The following is a 15292-nucleotide window of genomic DNA, read 5'->3' on the forward strand; positions in this document are numbered from 1 at the left end:
CACTGCTAGCCCAGGGACTTTGATCCCCTGTAGCCGGGGATGGCGCAACATTCTTCCATCGCGCGGTCGGCTATCATGACATCGGCAAATTCACCTGTTCATGCAAACCAGGGCGATCAGGGAGTTAAAAACTCCGGGCCCAACGGAGTCACCTCAAGCGGAGCCAGCATCGGCTCGGGTAAAGAAGGAGCTTTGATGCCACCAGGCCCGAAGACGGTGGTGAGCAGAGCGCTAGGAAGCGACTTGCATTCCGATGCCCACAGAGGCTCGCAGGGCGGAGTCGGAACCGCACTGACGGACACTCCGATTTCTACCGCACCCTCTTCTCCACAGATGTAAGTCTTGCCTCTCTGAGTCGTCCATTTGCTTGCGTGATTTCAGCCTTTTCTTTGTGGGAGAAAAGTCTGGACTCTGGGTCTCCTGTCATCTGTGACCTAGTCCCACCTGATGCGATATGCTTAAACCGCAAAGGCCCTATGGGAGACGGTGTCACAAAGTTTGAGGCTGGTCTATCTTCTGCAACGTGCCTCGGGCCGGTTGTCTACCGGCAAAGCGCAGGTCTAGAAGCCTGCCTCTGATGAACACAAAGCTTGGGCTTGACCGCTATCCATATCCTCACTGTCTCATTGGGTTTCAAGCGATTGTCCTCAACCTCTGATTGGATCTTATTGCTGTTACTCATGAATTTGATCGCGCTGGTCTTTTGTCTTATGGCTGTGTTTATCACATAAGGCTCATTTCCATTGACCTGGCTGACTCATCGTTGTCCTTGCAGTAATGGTCTCTCAGCCGCCAGCACTCCCAGCCGGGTGCGAGCAACGACTCTGGATATTCCCGGGCTGACTCGATCCAAGGTGTCCCCAGATGGACGCATTGCCCAACGTGATGTGGGGTCCAAGTTGGTCATTGTCATGGTCGGTCTGCCAGCCCGAGGCAAGAGTTACATCACCAAAAAGCTGGCTCGTTACCTGAACTGGCTCCAGCATGATACCGAGATCTTCAACGTCGGCGAGCGTCGTCGTGTCGCTGCTGGGAAGTCACCGTCGCCAGCCCACATTGGGCGTCCACTGGAAAAGCGTGTGAGCAGTGTCCACAAGGACCTCGTGGACTCTGTGCGTCGACTCAGCGTCAGCGTTGGAACCGCCAACCAGGACGCAACGTCCCCCCCTGAGGCGTCGTCGCCTCCTAACGACACATCTCTTCCCCCGCCTGCTATCCCGACGAAGATTCTCATCAACGGCAAGGAGCCCGATTCGTCTATCTCGCAGAATGGCAGCACGGTAGTATCTTCTGATGATGCCGGTAATCACACCGCAGAAATTCCGGCCGACGCCATCAAAGAAGCCTCCCCAGAGCCGATGGACCAGTCTGCCAATTTCTTTGATCCTTCGAATCAGATCGCTCTGAAGCTCCGCGAGCAGGTTGCTTTGGATACCCTTGATGAACTCCTTGAGTACATTCTCGAGGAAGGTGGAAGTGTTGGTATTCTCGATGCCACCAACAGCACCATGGAACGTCGTAAAGCCATTGTTGACCACATTCGCAAGCGTGCCGGCCCCGAGCTCGGAATCCTCTTCCTCGAGAGCAGTTGCGTTGACAAAGACCTCCTGGAAGCCAACATGCGTCTGAAACTCTCCGGACCTGACTACAAGGGCCAAGACCCAACTGCTGCCTTAGAAGACTTCCGGAAGCGGGTTGCACTGTACGAAAAGTCATACGTGCCACTTGGCGAGTATGAAGAGAAAAATGACATGGCCTACATTCAAATGATTGACGTTGGCCGGAAGATTGTCTCACACCAGACACATGGCTTCCTCTCGTCGCAGGTGGTCTATTACCTGCTCAACTTCAACTTGTCTCCACGCCAGATTTGGATCACTCGTCATGGCGAGAGCGTGGACGACCAAGCCGGACGCCTCGGTGGCGATTCTGATCTTAGTGAAAATGGTCAACGGTATGCTAAGGCATTGGCGAAGTTTATCGATCATCAGCGCAAGAAATGGGAGCTTTATCAACGACAGAAGAACCTCATTAAGCACTTCCCTCCACGTCCGGGTGACAGCACCCCCCCAAACCCCTCCTACATCCCCCGTGACCGCCCGCGCAACTTCTGTGTTTGGTCATCCATGATGAAACGTGCCATCCAGACGGTTGAATACTTCAACGAAGACGATTTTGATGTGAAGCAAATGCGCATGCTGGACGAACTTCATGCGGGCAAGATGGAGGGCATGACCTACAAGGAAATTCAGGAACAGTTCCCTGAGGAGTACGCCCATCGCAAGAAGGACAAACTCTTCTATCGCTACCCCGGTCCGGGTGGAGAGAGTTACCTGGACATCATCAACCGTCTTCGCGCGGTCATTGTTGAGGTGGAGCGTACCACTGATCATGTTCTTCTGGTCAGCCACCGGTCTACTGCTCGTGTGCTGCTGTCCTACTTCCGTGGCCTGAAGCGAGACATGGTTGCAGACCTGGATGTTCCAATGGGCATGTTGTACATGCTGGAACCTAAGCCATATGGTGTTGACTTCAAGGCTTACCAGTACAACCCTGACAGTGATTGGTTTGACGAAGTTCCCAACTACGAGCTGCACCAAGTTGGTGCTTGATCTCACGGTGTACCTGAAATGGGCCTGTGACAACGCCATCATTGAACATCAAGTTCTCACTCGGTCCTGCGCCTTGTTTCGGTGTTGTGATCGTATTCTCTATCCACTTTATTCTTTTCCGCACACATATCCTCTTACTCGTTCTGCTCAGGCTATGCCCTTCTGGTGTCTTTGCAACCACCGCTCCGTCCTACAGGCTCTTATTGCGCTTTTTCTCCGCTTTTCTTTCGGATCCCCTGCGTGCCGTGGGCTCCTTGCAGCTCTGTCTTCTTCGTTTTTTTTCCTTTTTCAGGCTTCCATTCTTATGTCTTACCATGAATTATTTGCTGTTTTGCTGTTTTGCTGTTTTGAATCACCCAAACCGCGTGTGTTTTGCATGGGAAGGCGTTCAGACGGGTATTGTGATCTCTTTGGCCCGCACTTGAGCGTCGTGACTAGAAACATTTCCCTTTTGCATCGGTTGGGTATGAATCATCAGTGATGCTTTCTGATGAGAAGTCGACGGGTCGTCGCAATCAGGGTTGGCTTTTTTTTCTATTCTTTTCTGAGTCAGCAGGCAGCTACAAGTCATGAGCCAGTCTTGCTGGTACTGGGTGGTAACAGACCTTATGTCTTTTATCGAATCACGGATATTCTTACCATCCTTACTACTTCTTCTATCACATGTTTAAATCTGTGTAAATTTTCCCGGCTTGAATTCAGTGAGTAATCTAGACCATCATCATCAACCATCCAGGACTGTATGGCCCGTGAGAAATCGACCCTTCACGATTCAATGTCTTCAATTTATCATGTTGAGACTCTAACCAGGCTGAGGGAAAAACGCGGTGAGACAGGGTATACTTTTCTCATCAAATCATGAATTTACTTGATAATCGAGCTACGGAACCATGGGTTGGCCGACAGACAATGAAGACTTGCTTTTGAAGCTAAGTGAAAAGCCGTCCCACGGCAATCAAGCTCGTAGCAAAGCACAATCTAGAGACTAAAGAAATGACTCGAAATGCTACCCATTGAATCTGCTGCTTGATGCCCATCAAATAGAGAAAACGAGTTTTAGCATGTATGGCGTGTTTCTCTGCAGATAGAATGCTTATAGTAATGGCTGTGTTGACCCAATGCCCACTGCACGGGCACCCGCTATTTGAACGACAATGGTGAATGTAATAAGTCGCAAGTTTCTGCCTTCAAAGCCGGGAGTGTTGCATGACACGTTGTGATTGATTGCAATGATGCTCAAAATGCTGGATCGAGGAGTCATTCTCGAGAAATTGAACTTGTGGCATGATAAACACACGGGTCAAAAGCGCTGTCTATTTTTTTAACTTACCATGGAGGAGAGCAAAGTCCACTAGGAGACGCCCGGTTCCCATAGCTCAAGAAATATTCCTGGCCTGGTTCCTGATCTCGCCACCGGTGATGAGGCAATAGGTTCTGTTGCTCTATCTACAGGTAATTTGAGAATTCGGCCGATATGGTAGATACCAACATCACTCGGGCGCAAATGATGCCGTAACAAGACAGATACAAAGCCTCCTGTCTCCCCATCAGATAGAGCACTATAAAGATGCTTTTTCAAGCCCCCAATCCAGTGACTTGCGGTATTAGGGCCGCAGTTAGCGACGATGATGAGGCAAAGGGAGATCTTGAGCGAAATCCAAGTCAAGAGAGCTGTCTTTGATTATTTTTGGTGACAAATCAAGAAAATACCACCATGGTGAGGACCTTAAGAATACGGAGCAAGTACTCAAGCTGTAAGATGGACAGATGCCATAAGGGTTTTTAAGTGCTCAGTGCAGGGAGAACAGGCTCCTGGTGAATGAGGTTATTCGAGTATGCATCTTGACAAGATAATCATAGTTATTAGCAGTAGTAAGCACAACTGAGGAAGACGCCTAGTAAGGAACAATCAGAAGTACCTCTTTTGGCTGACCCAATACCTACTCGATCAAATTTCCACGGCTGACCCGTCTCCTTTCAGCGAATTTCAAACTACCTCATGATGGTACATAGTCAGTGCCAGGCGTTGTGCGTCATAGAGAGGCGAATATTTCTAGTTGGCTGCCCATCTCAGTGTTACTGAAGATCGGCAACTTCCATTTTCTCTTCCTCGTTCTCTTCTTCACTCCATCTCCAGTCATTAAGGGTACCTTCCGAGCCAGGTGATATTGGTCATCAAGGTGAATTGTTTGCTTGCATTTCGCGTCAACTCCCCCCCCCCCCCCTTCCCTTTAAACAGACACACTTACAATTAGCAAACAAACGCGAGTTCAGGGCACACAAACATCATCAGAGGAGGCATAAAAGCTGTTGTTTTCTTCCCCTCCTCTCTCTTCTTTTCTTTTCCTCCTGTTCTTCAACATCTTTCTTCCTTCGCCCTTCTCTTTTAGCTCTTCTTGTTTCTTGCCTACTTTTCCTTGACCTTTTGAGGCTCGCCATATCGCCACACAATTTGTTACCTACTTTCCTTGACTTCTGCAATCTTGGTCATCAACTTCCCATCATCATTTTTTTTTTGCATCTATTCAATCTTGCTAAGCTCAATTCCCGACAGTGTTGGCTCAACCAACGAGATAAAGGTGGCCCCGCTTGACGGTGATCCGTGACCCCGATTTCCTCATAAAAGGGCAGATTTCCGGTTCGAGAATGAGAGTCCCCAGCGCTACCTGGTGAATTTCTTTCTAAGTGAGTGTGGATTCCTTCATCATTGCTTCCAAGCTGACCTGGCATATCTTCCTACAAGACTCCTCCAGCATCTGAAAGCGTCTGGTCAAGACTCACTGCATCGGTAAGGGAGGCATATCAACAGATATCTGGAGTTCTAGAAATCCCGGAGACTAGCCTCGCGCTGTGCCCTCTAAAGCCATTTCAGTATGACTCAACCACTACGCTTCCCTGGGGAAACTTGGTGGTGAAGCATCAAGGGCCGATTGCGCTACTCAAGTTTGTGTATACAACGTCAGCTACCCTGTTCTGGAGAGGAAAATCAGTTTGGAACGCGCAGCTAGATTTTCGTTTGTGGGCTGTTTTCTCATGATTGCCCCGATGATGATGCTGTACCTGTGGTACACACTGAGGGGCAGAAATCTACTAAGACTCACAGGCGCTCTCGATCATGGCTACGGTCTTGATTAATCTGGCTGAAAAGCATGTCTCGATGATCAAATTGTGCGACGCACATTGAGGGATACGCGCTCAGCATCTTTTCTTCTTGGCTGAGTCTTTGTTTACGATTCGGCCATTACCACATCTTCCGGTGATGAATATGCACTGTGCATTTTCTGAGGAGAATACAGGCCTCTCCTCTTTTTTCTTCATCCCCGGGAAAAATCAGTGGCACCAAGCTTCATCCAGATACTCACACGTTGGTCTGTCGCAACGGTGTTCGATTTTTCACCCGGGGGCATTTTACCCCAATGATGATTTCGAGTTCTGAGGGGCACCTTCTGCCAATCCAAACCTTTCAAGAGTAGCTCAGAGCTACTTTGGACTTTTTCCTGTCTCAGCTCAGACGGTCGACTTCTTTTTTTTGGCCTCGATGATATTCCTCCAAAAAGAAAGAACCTCTCCGATAACGCAGTCTCGTGAGATATCTTCCCAGCCAGTACACCATCCTGCTTTTCTCGTGATATCCATTGTTTCCCGTTCAATTACTGAAATGAAACATGGGCCTTGTGCTGAAATGTGGAGACTGGGTCAAGAAGACTGGACTGCTCACTTTCATTTCGGCACTCATGTCTGCCTCGATTGCTCGACAGCAGCACGAAGGTTAGGCCGTGTAGGCCCCGCGACAAAATTATGGATGTTATTGAAACAGAGGCAACCGTATGCAATTCTTTCACAAAAGTTTCATCCAGAAGTCTTGATGGGTCAAACTCCATGGCGAGCAAGTGCCGCGCAATCGACGTCCCACGGAGGTCTAAGAGGGGAAAAAGCAACAACATGACCTTTTACCTCAGTTTTCTAGTTCAGTTGTAGAATTCGTCTTCTTCTTCTGTCGATTTTTTGCCCGAGCTCACCTGCATGTACACTAACTTCTTACCTGACCGGCACGAGGGGTCGGAGGAAACTGCCATCAGCATGTCATCCCGCCGCGTTGACTCGAAGCAGAATAGAAAGGCAGAGTTCTAGCAATATAATGCGACCCCGTTGACTATCTCATCACTCCAACTGCAACCCGATGCTCTTGAATTTCTATTAGAGCGCTTTAATCACTAAGCGATATCAGATTCATTTTAGAAACCACGAGACTTTCCCACCTGCTAAATACTGGTATTAAGTGTTGGGTATGCGGCGCACTCTTCCACTGGAATAAGAACGGTCTACATCAAATGTCAACCATTGAACAAATGAGTCCGCACCATACGGTAGCTATCAAATACAAAACTCAACTTCCACGATGTCATCAAAAGACTAGATCAAAGGGCAATAACCTCGAATTGAAGAATTCGTTTCCTTCTTCGGAAAAACTTCTTTCCTGAAGAACAGAACAAGCACCCCCCAAGTCACCAAGAATCGTATTTACTATAATTAATCGGTCGCTAATTGATCATGTCTTGGATGAAGCCCAAAGTTGAAGATGACATTTCACTGGATCCAGGCAAAGATATAGGGTCCGGACAATGTACGGCAGCTGTACCCAGTGCTTGTAGCAAATCAAGCGCACTTCAAAATCCTGGGTCTAGCCAACATTCTTCAATGATTGAGCTAAGCCAAATATTTTCGGTCCTCGGAGCGCCAAGTTGATCTATTTTCGACCATGCATGTATCAGCATTGGGGCCTATGGTCAACCGTGGAGCGAATGGCAGAGACGCCCGCAAGTGGGGCTTTCAAAAGTGTCCACACAATCCCGATCGGGCAAATGGAACTACAGCCCGTAGCTTGGCCATGATTGATGTTGGGACAAATTGCTACTGTGCAAATACTCGGCGCATGGACTAGGAGATGCTAACGCCCAATGCGGTTGCTCATTGATCATCAGGGTCCAAATCTCAATGAAATCCCTTTAGCTCTCGGTGAATGGGCAACAGAGAATACAAACATTGTGGATTCGTTCCCCGCATTCCCTTATCCCCATATCCCCCACAGATCGACTTTGATTCCCCCACTCAGCCTCGGCTTGTGGGTGAATCGAGGTGAGTCCATTTGCCGATGACAAGCGAGTGGTGAATCGGTCTCGCCGGAGCGAACTTAAATATGTTAGCGGTATACGGCCTCGTCAATAGGAAAGAAATCCCCAACGTGACTCAAGCCCGCTCCCCAGTGCCCACTCTCCTATCCCTGTTTATCTCGTTCAGGTCCTATTGAGATCAGCTCGCCGAGTTTTCAACTATGATCGAGTCCAACAACGCCAACGTGCCAAAGACATGTCCGTTTAAAGAGCCAGGTATGATGTTCAGTGATTTTGAGCAGCAACGTTATGCAAAGAAAATTTCATTCAGTGAGGCCCTGGGCGGCTATGTCGTGGCGCGATATGATGATATCGTGTATGCGCTGGATCATCCTGAGACTTTTGCTTCAAAAGGTGTCACAGTCCCCGACTTTCCAGAAGTTGTCAAGCCCATCTTTTCCAACCGGGTTCCCCCAGGTGGCACTCCCTTGGGTTTGACGAGGTCAAGCGCACCGGAGCAGATTACCGCCTGATTTACCTCGGACGCTCTCGTGAAACCATGGCCTACGCCGAAGAGATGAGCCAAGGACACCCAACCGAGGTCTGGACTAGCCAAAAGCGTGGAAGATTTGACATTCAAAGTTTCATCAAAGCACAGAATGAAAGAGTCCAGATTTACGCTTGCGGTCCAGATCGACTCCTGAATGCACTTGAAGACGCCTACAGGGAGAACCCGAAGGTGGAGCTGAAGGTCGAGCGATTCCAAGGGCTTTCAAATCAAGCCTTCTTGCCTAACAAAGACTTCAGCGTTACATTGGGGCGAAGCGGGCGAAGATTAACAGTTGCACCTAAGCAAACACTGCTGGAGGTATTGGATCAACATGGTTGCGGAATCATATCCACTTGCTCAAAAGGCACATGTGGAAGTTGCGAAGTACTCGTGCTGGGTGTATATCCTGAGCATCGCGATACTGTCCTTTCTCAAGAAGAGAAACGAGAGAACAAGGTCATGATGCCTTGTGTCTCGCGTTGCATGGAACAGAATCTTGTCCTTTACCTGTGGTAATTGAGCTTTTATATAGATGATAGACGATACACAGGTTTTTTCGCTGGCTGGACGAAGGATTCAATGCCCTGTACTTTTATTATTATTATCCCCATTTAGACATTGAACTGTCTAGCTAATGGACTTTGGTTTTGAATTGATCTCATTTAATAGGAAGAGTCAAATCAACATCGCCGTAGTGCGTAACTTAGAATTAAGAGTATGCGTCTTGTTTTTCCTTCGCATTTTGATGTGAGCTATCTGCAGTAGACCCGAGAGTTAATAACAAGAGGTCTCTCAACACATCATTCAAATACTGAGAGCTCCCTTATTCGGAACCAAAGTGTATGGTCATCGATTCAAATCACATGTGTCCATTTCTCATATTAGTCGAATTAGCAGTTCGCCTATTGGCGATACCAATGATAATCACTACCGTCACAATGGCGGCTTTGGCAAGATGGACGACTTGTCGTTCAGGTGAGGGGGAAGCTGAACCGTTCAGTTCTGAGGCAGACAGATTCCTGAAGCTCTTCTGATCATATCTCCCATCTATGACGCTTACATTAATTCGATGCCTTTTTCCTCTGAATAGCCCCCGTCGGTGTACTTCGATGAAGCTACAGAGATTTAGAACTTATCCAAAACTTTGGGATTACCCCCAGAAATACTTTTCAGGCCAAGTTATTTGAAATTTCTATCCATTAAATCACGGAACATGCAGAAACAATTTGCGGCGCGAAGCGCCGATTACATTCAAGGTGAGTTCAGATGACAATTAGACCGACTAGCCAAACGAGCTTGAACATATTACTGCAAATCGCTCTCCGTATTTATTCCATCTTTACGCGTTCCAATTTCTCAACCAACCCATTTCTTACAAATATGCCCAGCTTCGTTCTATCTTCCCTAGACACATGGTAGCTCCTTAGACTGAGGACCACAGGTCTTCGCATTGAGTAGTCCTCCCTTTTTAGTTCAGCGCTCTATAGTCACGTGAAAATACTGCCCTGTGATCACGCATGTCTTCTTCCCCTCCATCCCGTTTTCAAAACAGCCATCAAATAGCGGTAATTTGTGTACGCAAGTTTGATATTGCTCTCCTCGCGTCACTTTCCAACCAATTGAGTAATACCTTCTCTTCCTCCACTTAAAAAGGCATTCTTTTCGCCGTTATGACAATTCAAGCATTAAGCCTTCGTCTACTCCGGGGTTCTATAACACGAGAAGAGGAGAACATGTTTCTCGACGTGTCTTATCCAGATTCCCAAATAGAGTTTTAAGATCTTCTCTACAGTCACCACATTGGCATTGCAGCACTCGTTTCAAGCTATTTGGGACTAAATCAATCTAATTTGTGCCGCGTAGGAGAAGTGAGGGAGTGGATACACGGAAGCTTCAACGTTTGCATTCCCGTTTACGTCAAAAATTGGAACAGATGCTCGCCTAGACGGGGTTCTCATTAGGTTCCCCCTGCCTTACGAGGTGGGAGTCTGCATTTCCTGGAAACGCAGACGAGAAACTCCGTTGCGAAGCCGCTACCTTCATTTGGATTAGACAAAATCACCTTGACATCCCACTCCCTCGCCTTTTGGGATTTGGATTCGCAGGGGGCTAAACTGTATGCCTTGAAAAACATGGAGTAATTGAACCCACAGACTAACAATTATTTCCCACGGTAAACCAGAGCTGAAGCAATGCCGATTACCGCGAGGCAATCTGGTCCTTGAAGCGATGCATGTTAAGGCTCCTTGGATTTCCGCTGCCTTGCCCCTATGTTATCTATCGTCGTCAGCAGGTGCTCGAGCACGAATACCTTGTCATAGACTATATCGGTGAGCCAGATATACGGATGCTGTTAGAAACCTGGAGCCACTTGCCCCATGCTTTGTCGATTTCCAAGGTAGTTCGCCCCCTTGGGTTCCTTTTTAAACTTATGCATGTTGAAGATGGTCTCACTGTTTTTCTCCATAACCTTGCACTCAGTCCGAGGATTGATAGGTGGGGAGAATTATAACCGCCTCGGAGTATGAAACTGGTCATCCAATCTATTCAAGGATAACTCGCAGCTCCCCAACCCTTAGTGCGCTGGAGGCAAGGGGACAGTCCCATCAAATCAGGACATGGAGATGACCACAGATCGTCGGCCCACAAGAGAGGGTGGGGCTCAGTCTTCAAGCTGACGAAAGCCGTTGAAGGTGCCGACGATGTAGAGTACTGGGAACGATCACAACTCCAATCTCTGTGTTTCTAGATCTCCTGGTTCCGTCTATCTCCAAGTGTCAGATTATCTTTCTCCCGCTGTCATCATGATTCGCCATGTCTATTGCTCATTTGTGGTGGTAATAGAATACAATTGGCAAGAAATTTTTGTTCTTGTGGAAAGAGCCATGATCTGGACAAGGCAGGAATCTCTCGGGGTTGAATAAGACTATAGTCATGATTCATGCAACTGCAACCGGCGTGGAAGAATCTCGTCACAATCAGCGGACATCGCGTTACCCGAGGCATCTACTCATATCGAGCACGGCTTGCCCCCTTACTTCCCGCTTCAGATTTAGCCTATATAGCTTATTAGCTTGCTAGTTTCAGCTATTAATGTTGTTTCTCTCACAAGCCTAGTTGTCTACCAAAACATTACCCTCGGTATTATACGCTCTTCAAGTGCAACAAGGGCAGGGCTGCACGAATGCGGCCGCCAAACCTTGTCCGGTCTTATTTCCTAAAGAGATCATCAAGGATCAATGATCTCTTCAACGTCAATGGAGCCCCTTCACCAGTTTGTCTTCTCTGTTTGAGTTAAAGAGCGGATTTATGAAAGGCTCCCTTGTTGTGGCTAATCGCGGCTTCCGCGCCCGACTCAACTTCTGCGCTGCGAAATCACTTTGACCCCTCTGAGCTTCCCTTTGATAAAGAGGGCGTGGCGAAGGCGGCACATACTTTTCTATATGAGCAAGTTATAATATTGCTATTCTCTGTTCCACCAGGCAACAAATATGACGATACAATATTCAAAAATTCTTTCCTTGTTATTTGTCTGTGTAGCATACAAATTTACTATACCTCGACGCCATCAATCTATCTCATATCGGCTATTTTTTCCCATGCATTCTAAGCCGCCACGGAGTTGAAACTTTATTGACACTCTATCCAAAATAAGCAGCGAAACTTCCCTACTTTATCGCTGAAGGAAGAGCCAAGCTAAATTCTTCTCGATGAACAAATGGAAGAATAGTGCTGGGGTAAAGACAAGGTGAAAGAGAAAGGGAATAAAATCCACAGAAAAAGCGCTTCCATATTCAATGAACCAGAAAAAAATTAGTTCAGTCGAACCTTCCTTGGTAGAGCAATTGTTTGGATCAGATGGCTACCTCCTGGGCAGGCGTAATTGAAAAGTTGAGTTCCTTCCACTGCTTCCAGACGTACAGACAACCGCGGGATGTGATCATGTTGAATTAAACCCATCCTTCAAATATCTTTGACCTGTTGTTCAACTTGACTTGGTCCCTGCGCGTGTGTTTCTCACCAGCCGACCCGCCCATTCAATTTGAAGTATCCTGGTTTCAGCGTTCGGAAGACTCCTTGCGGATCATATTTCTCTGCCACCATTTGGAGTCTTTCCAGATTGGCTGGGCCATAGCTGTGTAAGACATCCTGAAACTGACTTGCATAATTCATATAGAGATACGGCTCCTCAAGGCCCAATTCAGTCGCCCGTGCATTCACTCTGTTCACAAAGTTGGTCGCCGCCTGCATTATGCGCATATCGTCGACACGATTGTTCCATCGAAAGACCGGATTCAAGAGCATAAGTGGGTGCTTGCGAGTGGAAATTCCAAGTGGATTACCACCATTCTTCTCCATATGAGGAAACATATTTACGGTGATCACCTGCATGATGCATCGCGCCTCTAGCCCTTCCATATTCCCAAGATGGCTTGTTTCTTGCATGAAAGTTTTGGCAACAATTGCGGCAAGCTCACGATCCAGCTTGTAGGTTGCTGTCCAATACGTTCCGCGGTGACCATCTGGCTGGTTTTTGGCATTGGAGCGACTGATGTTTGATATCCAATTGATGCCCGTCGTATCGGCATATGCAGAAGAACGATCCAGGGCTTTGAAGATTGATGGGTTTGGGATTGGCTCGGTATTGTAAAGATCGACAGTGAGATGGTGAGCGCCTCCTGTGTAGTATATCGTCGTGATTTGATAGGTGGATGGATTTTTTGATGCCTGCAACCCAAAGTCCACATAAGCGTCGAGGATAGAGTCGACCTGATCGATGGTATAGTTTCGGACCCCGCCCCACATTGTTCCTTGAGGATGGCTGTACATGTCGAACCTGGTAACTATAGCGAAATCCGAGCCACCCCCGCGGAGAGCCCAATAAAGATCCGGATTGGAAGTCATATTGACATCGGCTATCGATCCGTCTGCGAGTACTGCCTTGATAGTCCCCCTGATGTCAAGATGTGAGCTTGTAGGGGGATGGGAGGAAGCGATCGAACCTCATAGTTGGCGACATTGTCGCACACGAACCCATAGCGACCTGAAAGAAAGGATATGCCTCCTTTAAATGTCATGAATTAACTACGGCATTGAGCGTTATCGTCTTCAGGACTGGTCTCACCTCCAAGAGTCAATCCGCCCACACCGACAGAACCTGTACGGCCACCGGGCACAGTGACATTGTATCTTTCTAGTTCTTCAAAAACACGATGCCACCGATTGCCAGCTCCGATTTGAGCAATGGCTTTGTTATCTGCCAAATTCACCGAGTCTAGTTTCGTGAGGCTGATGGTTATCCCTCCAGCAGCGCTCGATGCACCCTCAAAGCTAGCATGGCCACCAGATTTGACTGCAAAATGGCAAGAGCCTCCAGCTATCAAACGCACTGCATGAGAGACGTGACTCGCATCTGTAGGCAAGAAAAAACAGCTTGGGCAAGTCTCAGATTGTTGCTGAGAGAAGAACAATAGGCGCTGGTCTGCGTAGGCTGTGTCATCCGGGAAAATTGTGGTTCCTGGCAAATCTCTAGAAAGGTCTTGACACTGTAATCAAGTTACTCAACGAGAATTTTTTCTTCTTGAATGGTCCACTCACAAGCTTTGCACAAGTTTCAATGCCTTGCACAGCTTCAGAGTTTTGGAATATTCCTGTAACTGAACACATCGGAACTTGGTGATGTTGGGGTAATATATTGGTAGCGGTCGTATCTACCAAGCATGTAGTAGGGGAAATGAGAAAAAATTGAGCCAAAATTATCCATACAAGCGTTGACGTTCTGGTATTTCCTATATTTGCTGCCATGATGAAGCTTGGTCTTCGCATAGACTACATTTCTATATGGGAGGGCCGAAGAGCGTCCTTTTATAGCTCTCCTTACTCAACCAGGGCGCAAAGACTTATCTTCCTGCAGAAATTTCATTCTCCATGCTTGAGATTCGTTCTACAGAAGGAAATCACACCCAAATCGATTTTCCCTGTTTCCGGTACGCTTTCCTTCGCTCAGAGCTGATCTCCACCTCGATCATATCCCCAACCTTGGCTCACCTGCAAAAACTGAGACTGGTAAATGCACCTGGTAGATGCACCTCTTTATCCCAGAAAGTATTCAATGTAACGTGGGATTCGGGCCCATCCCTTGAAAGCAACATCACAGTAGCCCTCGGTCATACGGCTATCTTTGCCGAGCCTGATCTATCGCACCATTTCCATGTCACAGAAAGCCGGCAGAAACTGACTACCAGATCCTGCTCAGTGGGATATTTCTGCTTAGCAATGTGTATGCCCGTGGCTAACTACTTCATTAAACAACACTGATGTCTTCGATAATGCCGGAGAGTCTCAATCTCTGTAACCCTAGCGCCTGATCCTCGTCACATGCATAGAAGCTAACATCCTAACACTATCCTTGCATCGTGATAGACGAAAACTTACTTTATTGGTCTCAAGAGGGCTTTCCCTGGCGGTTAAGAGTCTGTCCTTGATAGCAAAGAGACGAGACTCTAACCTGCACAGCCTTGTATGATGAATCAAGCCAAAGGAGAGTCCATCAGATCTCCTTGTTAACAAGCCATATCCAGATCAGCACGTGCATATGTGGCGACTTTGATGCAAGGTAGCATTCCATCAGCATTCAGCGTAATCAGTTAGTTAAATACACACTGATATTCAACTTTATCCCATGATTTGGCGTGCGTGTGCTTCTGGCAAAGTCATCACCAGACTTCTATCGCTTAAACCTGGCAAAATAGATAATTCTCGTTGCGCAGATTGGGATCAGTTCACGAAAAATACTTGAAATCGTGTCCACATTCCCTGCAGTGGTCTTGAGGAAGTACGACCTCACGAAGGCGAGATTACGCAAGGGCTCCAGCCACAGAGACTTGCTGTCTCTGGATGACGACGAAGCTGCTCAGGTCTCAGAACAAGACTATTATGAGCGGAATAGACTGGTCAAAATGTGGAATATATAAGGCCATTGTGTTCTCAAGCTAATAGAGAGCTGTAGACTTACACAG

At 47.5% G+C, this 15292-nt stretch overlaps 3 protein-coding genes across 3 annotated transcripts; 2 read left to right on the forward strand and 1 right to left on the reverse strand.

Annotated features, from left to right (window-relative positions):
• Positions 1-75: 75 nt before the first annotated feature.
• POX_e06431 (6-phosphofructo-2-kinase 1) lies at positions 76-2612 on the forward strand (the record flags this gene model as incomplete). Its single annotated transcript, XM_050115252.1, has 2 exons — positions 76-335; positions 776-2612. 2 exons carry the CDS (start codon positions 76-78, stop codon positions 2610-2612), a joined length of 2097 nt encoding a protein of 698 aa, XP_049967712.1.
• A 5332-nt stretch (positions 2613-7944) lies between these two features.
• On the forward strand, positions 7945-8789 carry POX_e06432 (uncharacterized protein; the record flags this gene model as incomplete). Its single annotated transcript, XM_050115253.1, has 2 exons — positions 7945-8099; positions 8201-8789. 2 exons carry the CDS (start codon positions 7945-7947, stop codon positions 8787-8789), a joined length of 744 nt encoding a protein of 247 aa, XP_049967713.1.
• A 3501-nt stretch (positions 8790-12290) lies between these two features.
• Positions 12291-13940, reverse strand: POX_e06433 (uncharacterized protein; the record flags this gene model as incomplete). Its single annotated transcript, XM_050115254.1, has 4 exons — positions 12291-13227; positions 13308-13338; positions 13399-13819; positions 13872-13940. 4 exons carry the CDS (start codon positions 13938-13940, stop codon positions 12291-12293), a joined length of 1458 nt encoding a protein of 485 aa, XP_049967714.1.
• Positions 13941-15292: the final 1352 nt, after the last annotated feature.

This window comes from Penicillium oxalicum, chromosome V (genome assembly GCF_001723175.1).
Source record: "Penicillium oxalicum strain HP7-1 chromosome V, whole genome shotgun sequence".
NCBI classification, from domain to species: Eukaryota; Fungi; Ascomycota; class Eurotiomycetes; order Eurotiales; family Aspergillaceae; genus Penicillium; species Penicillium oxalicum.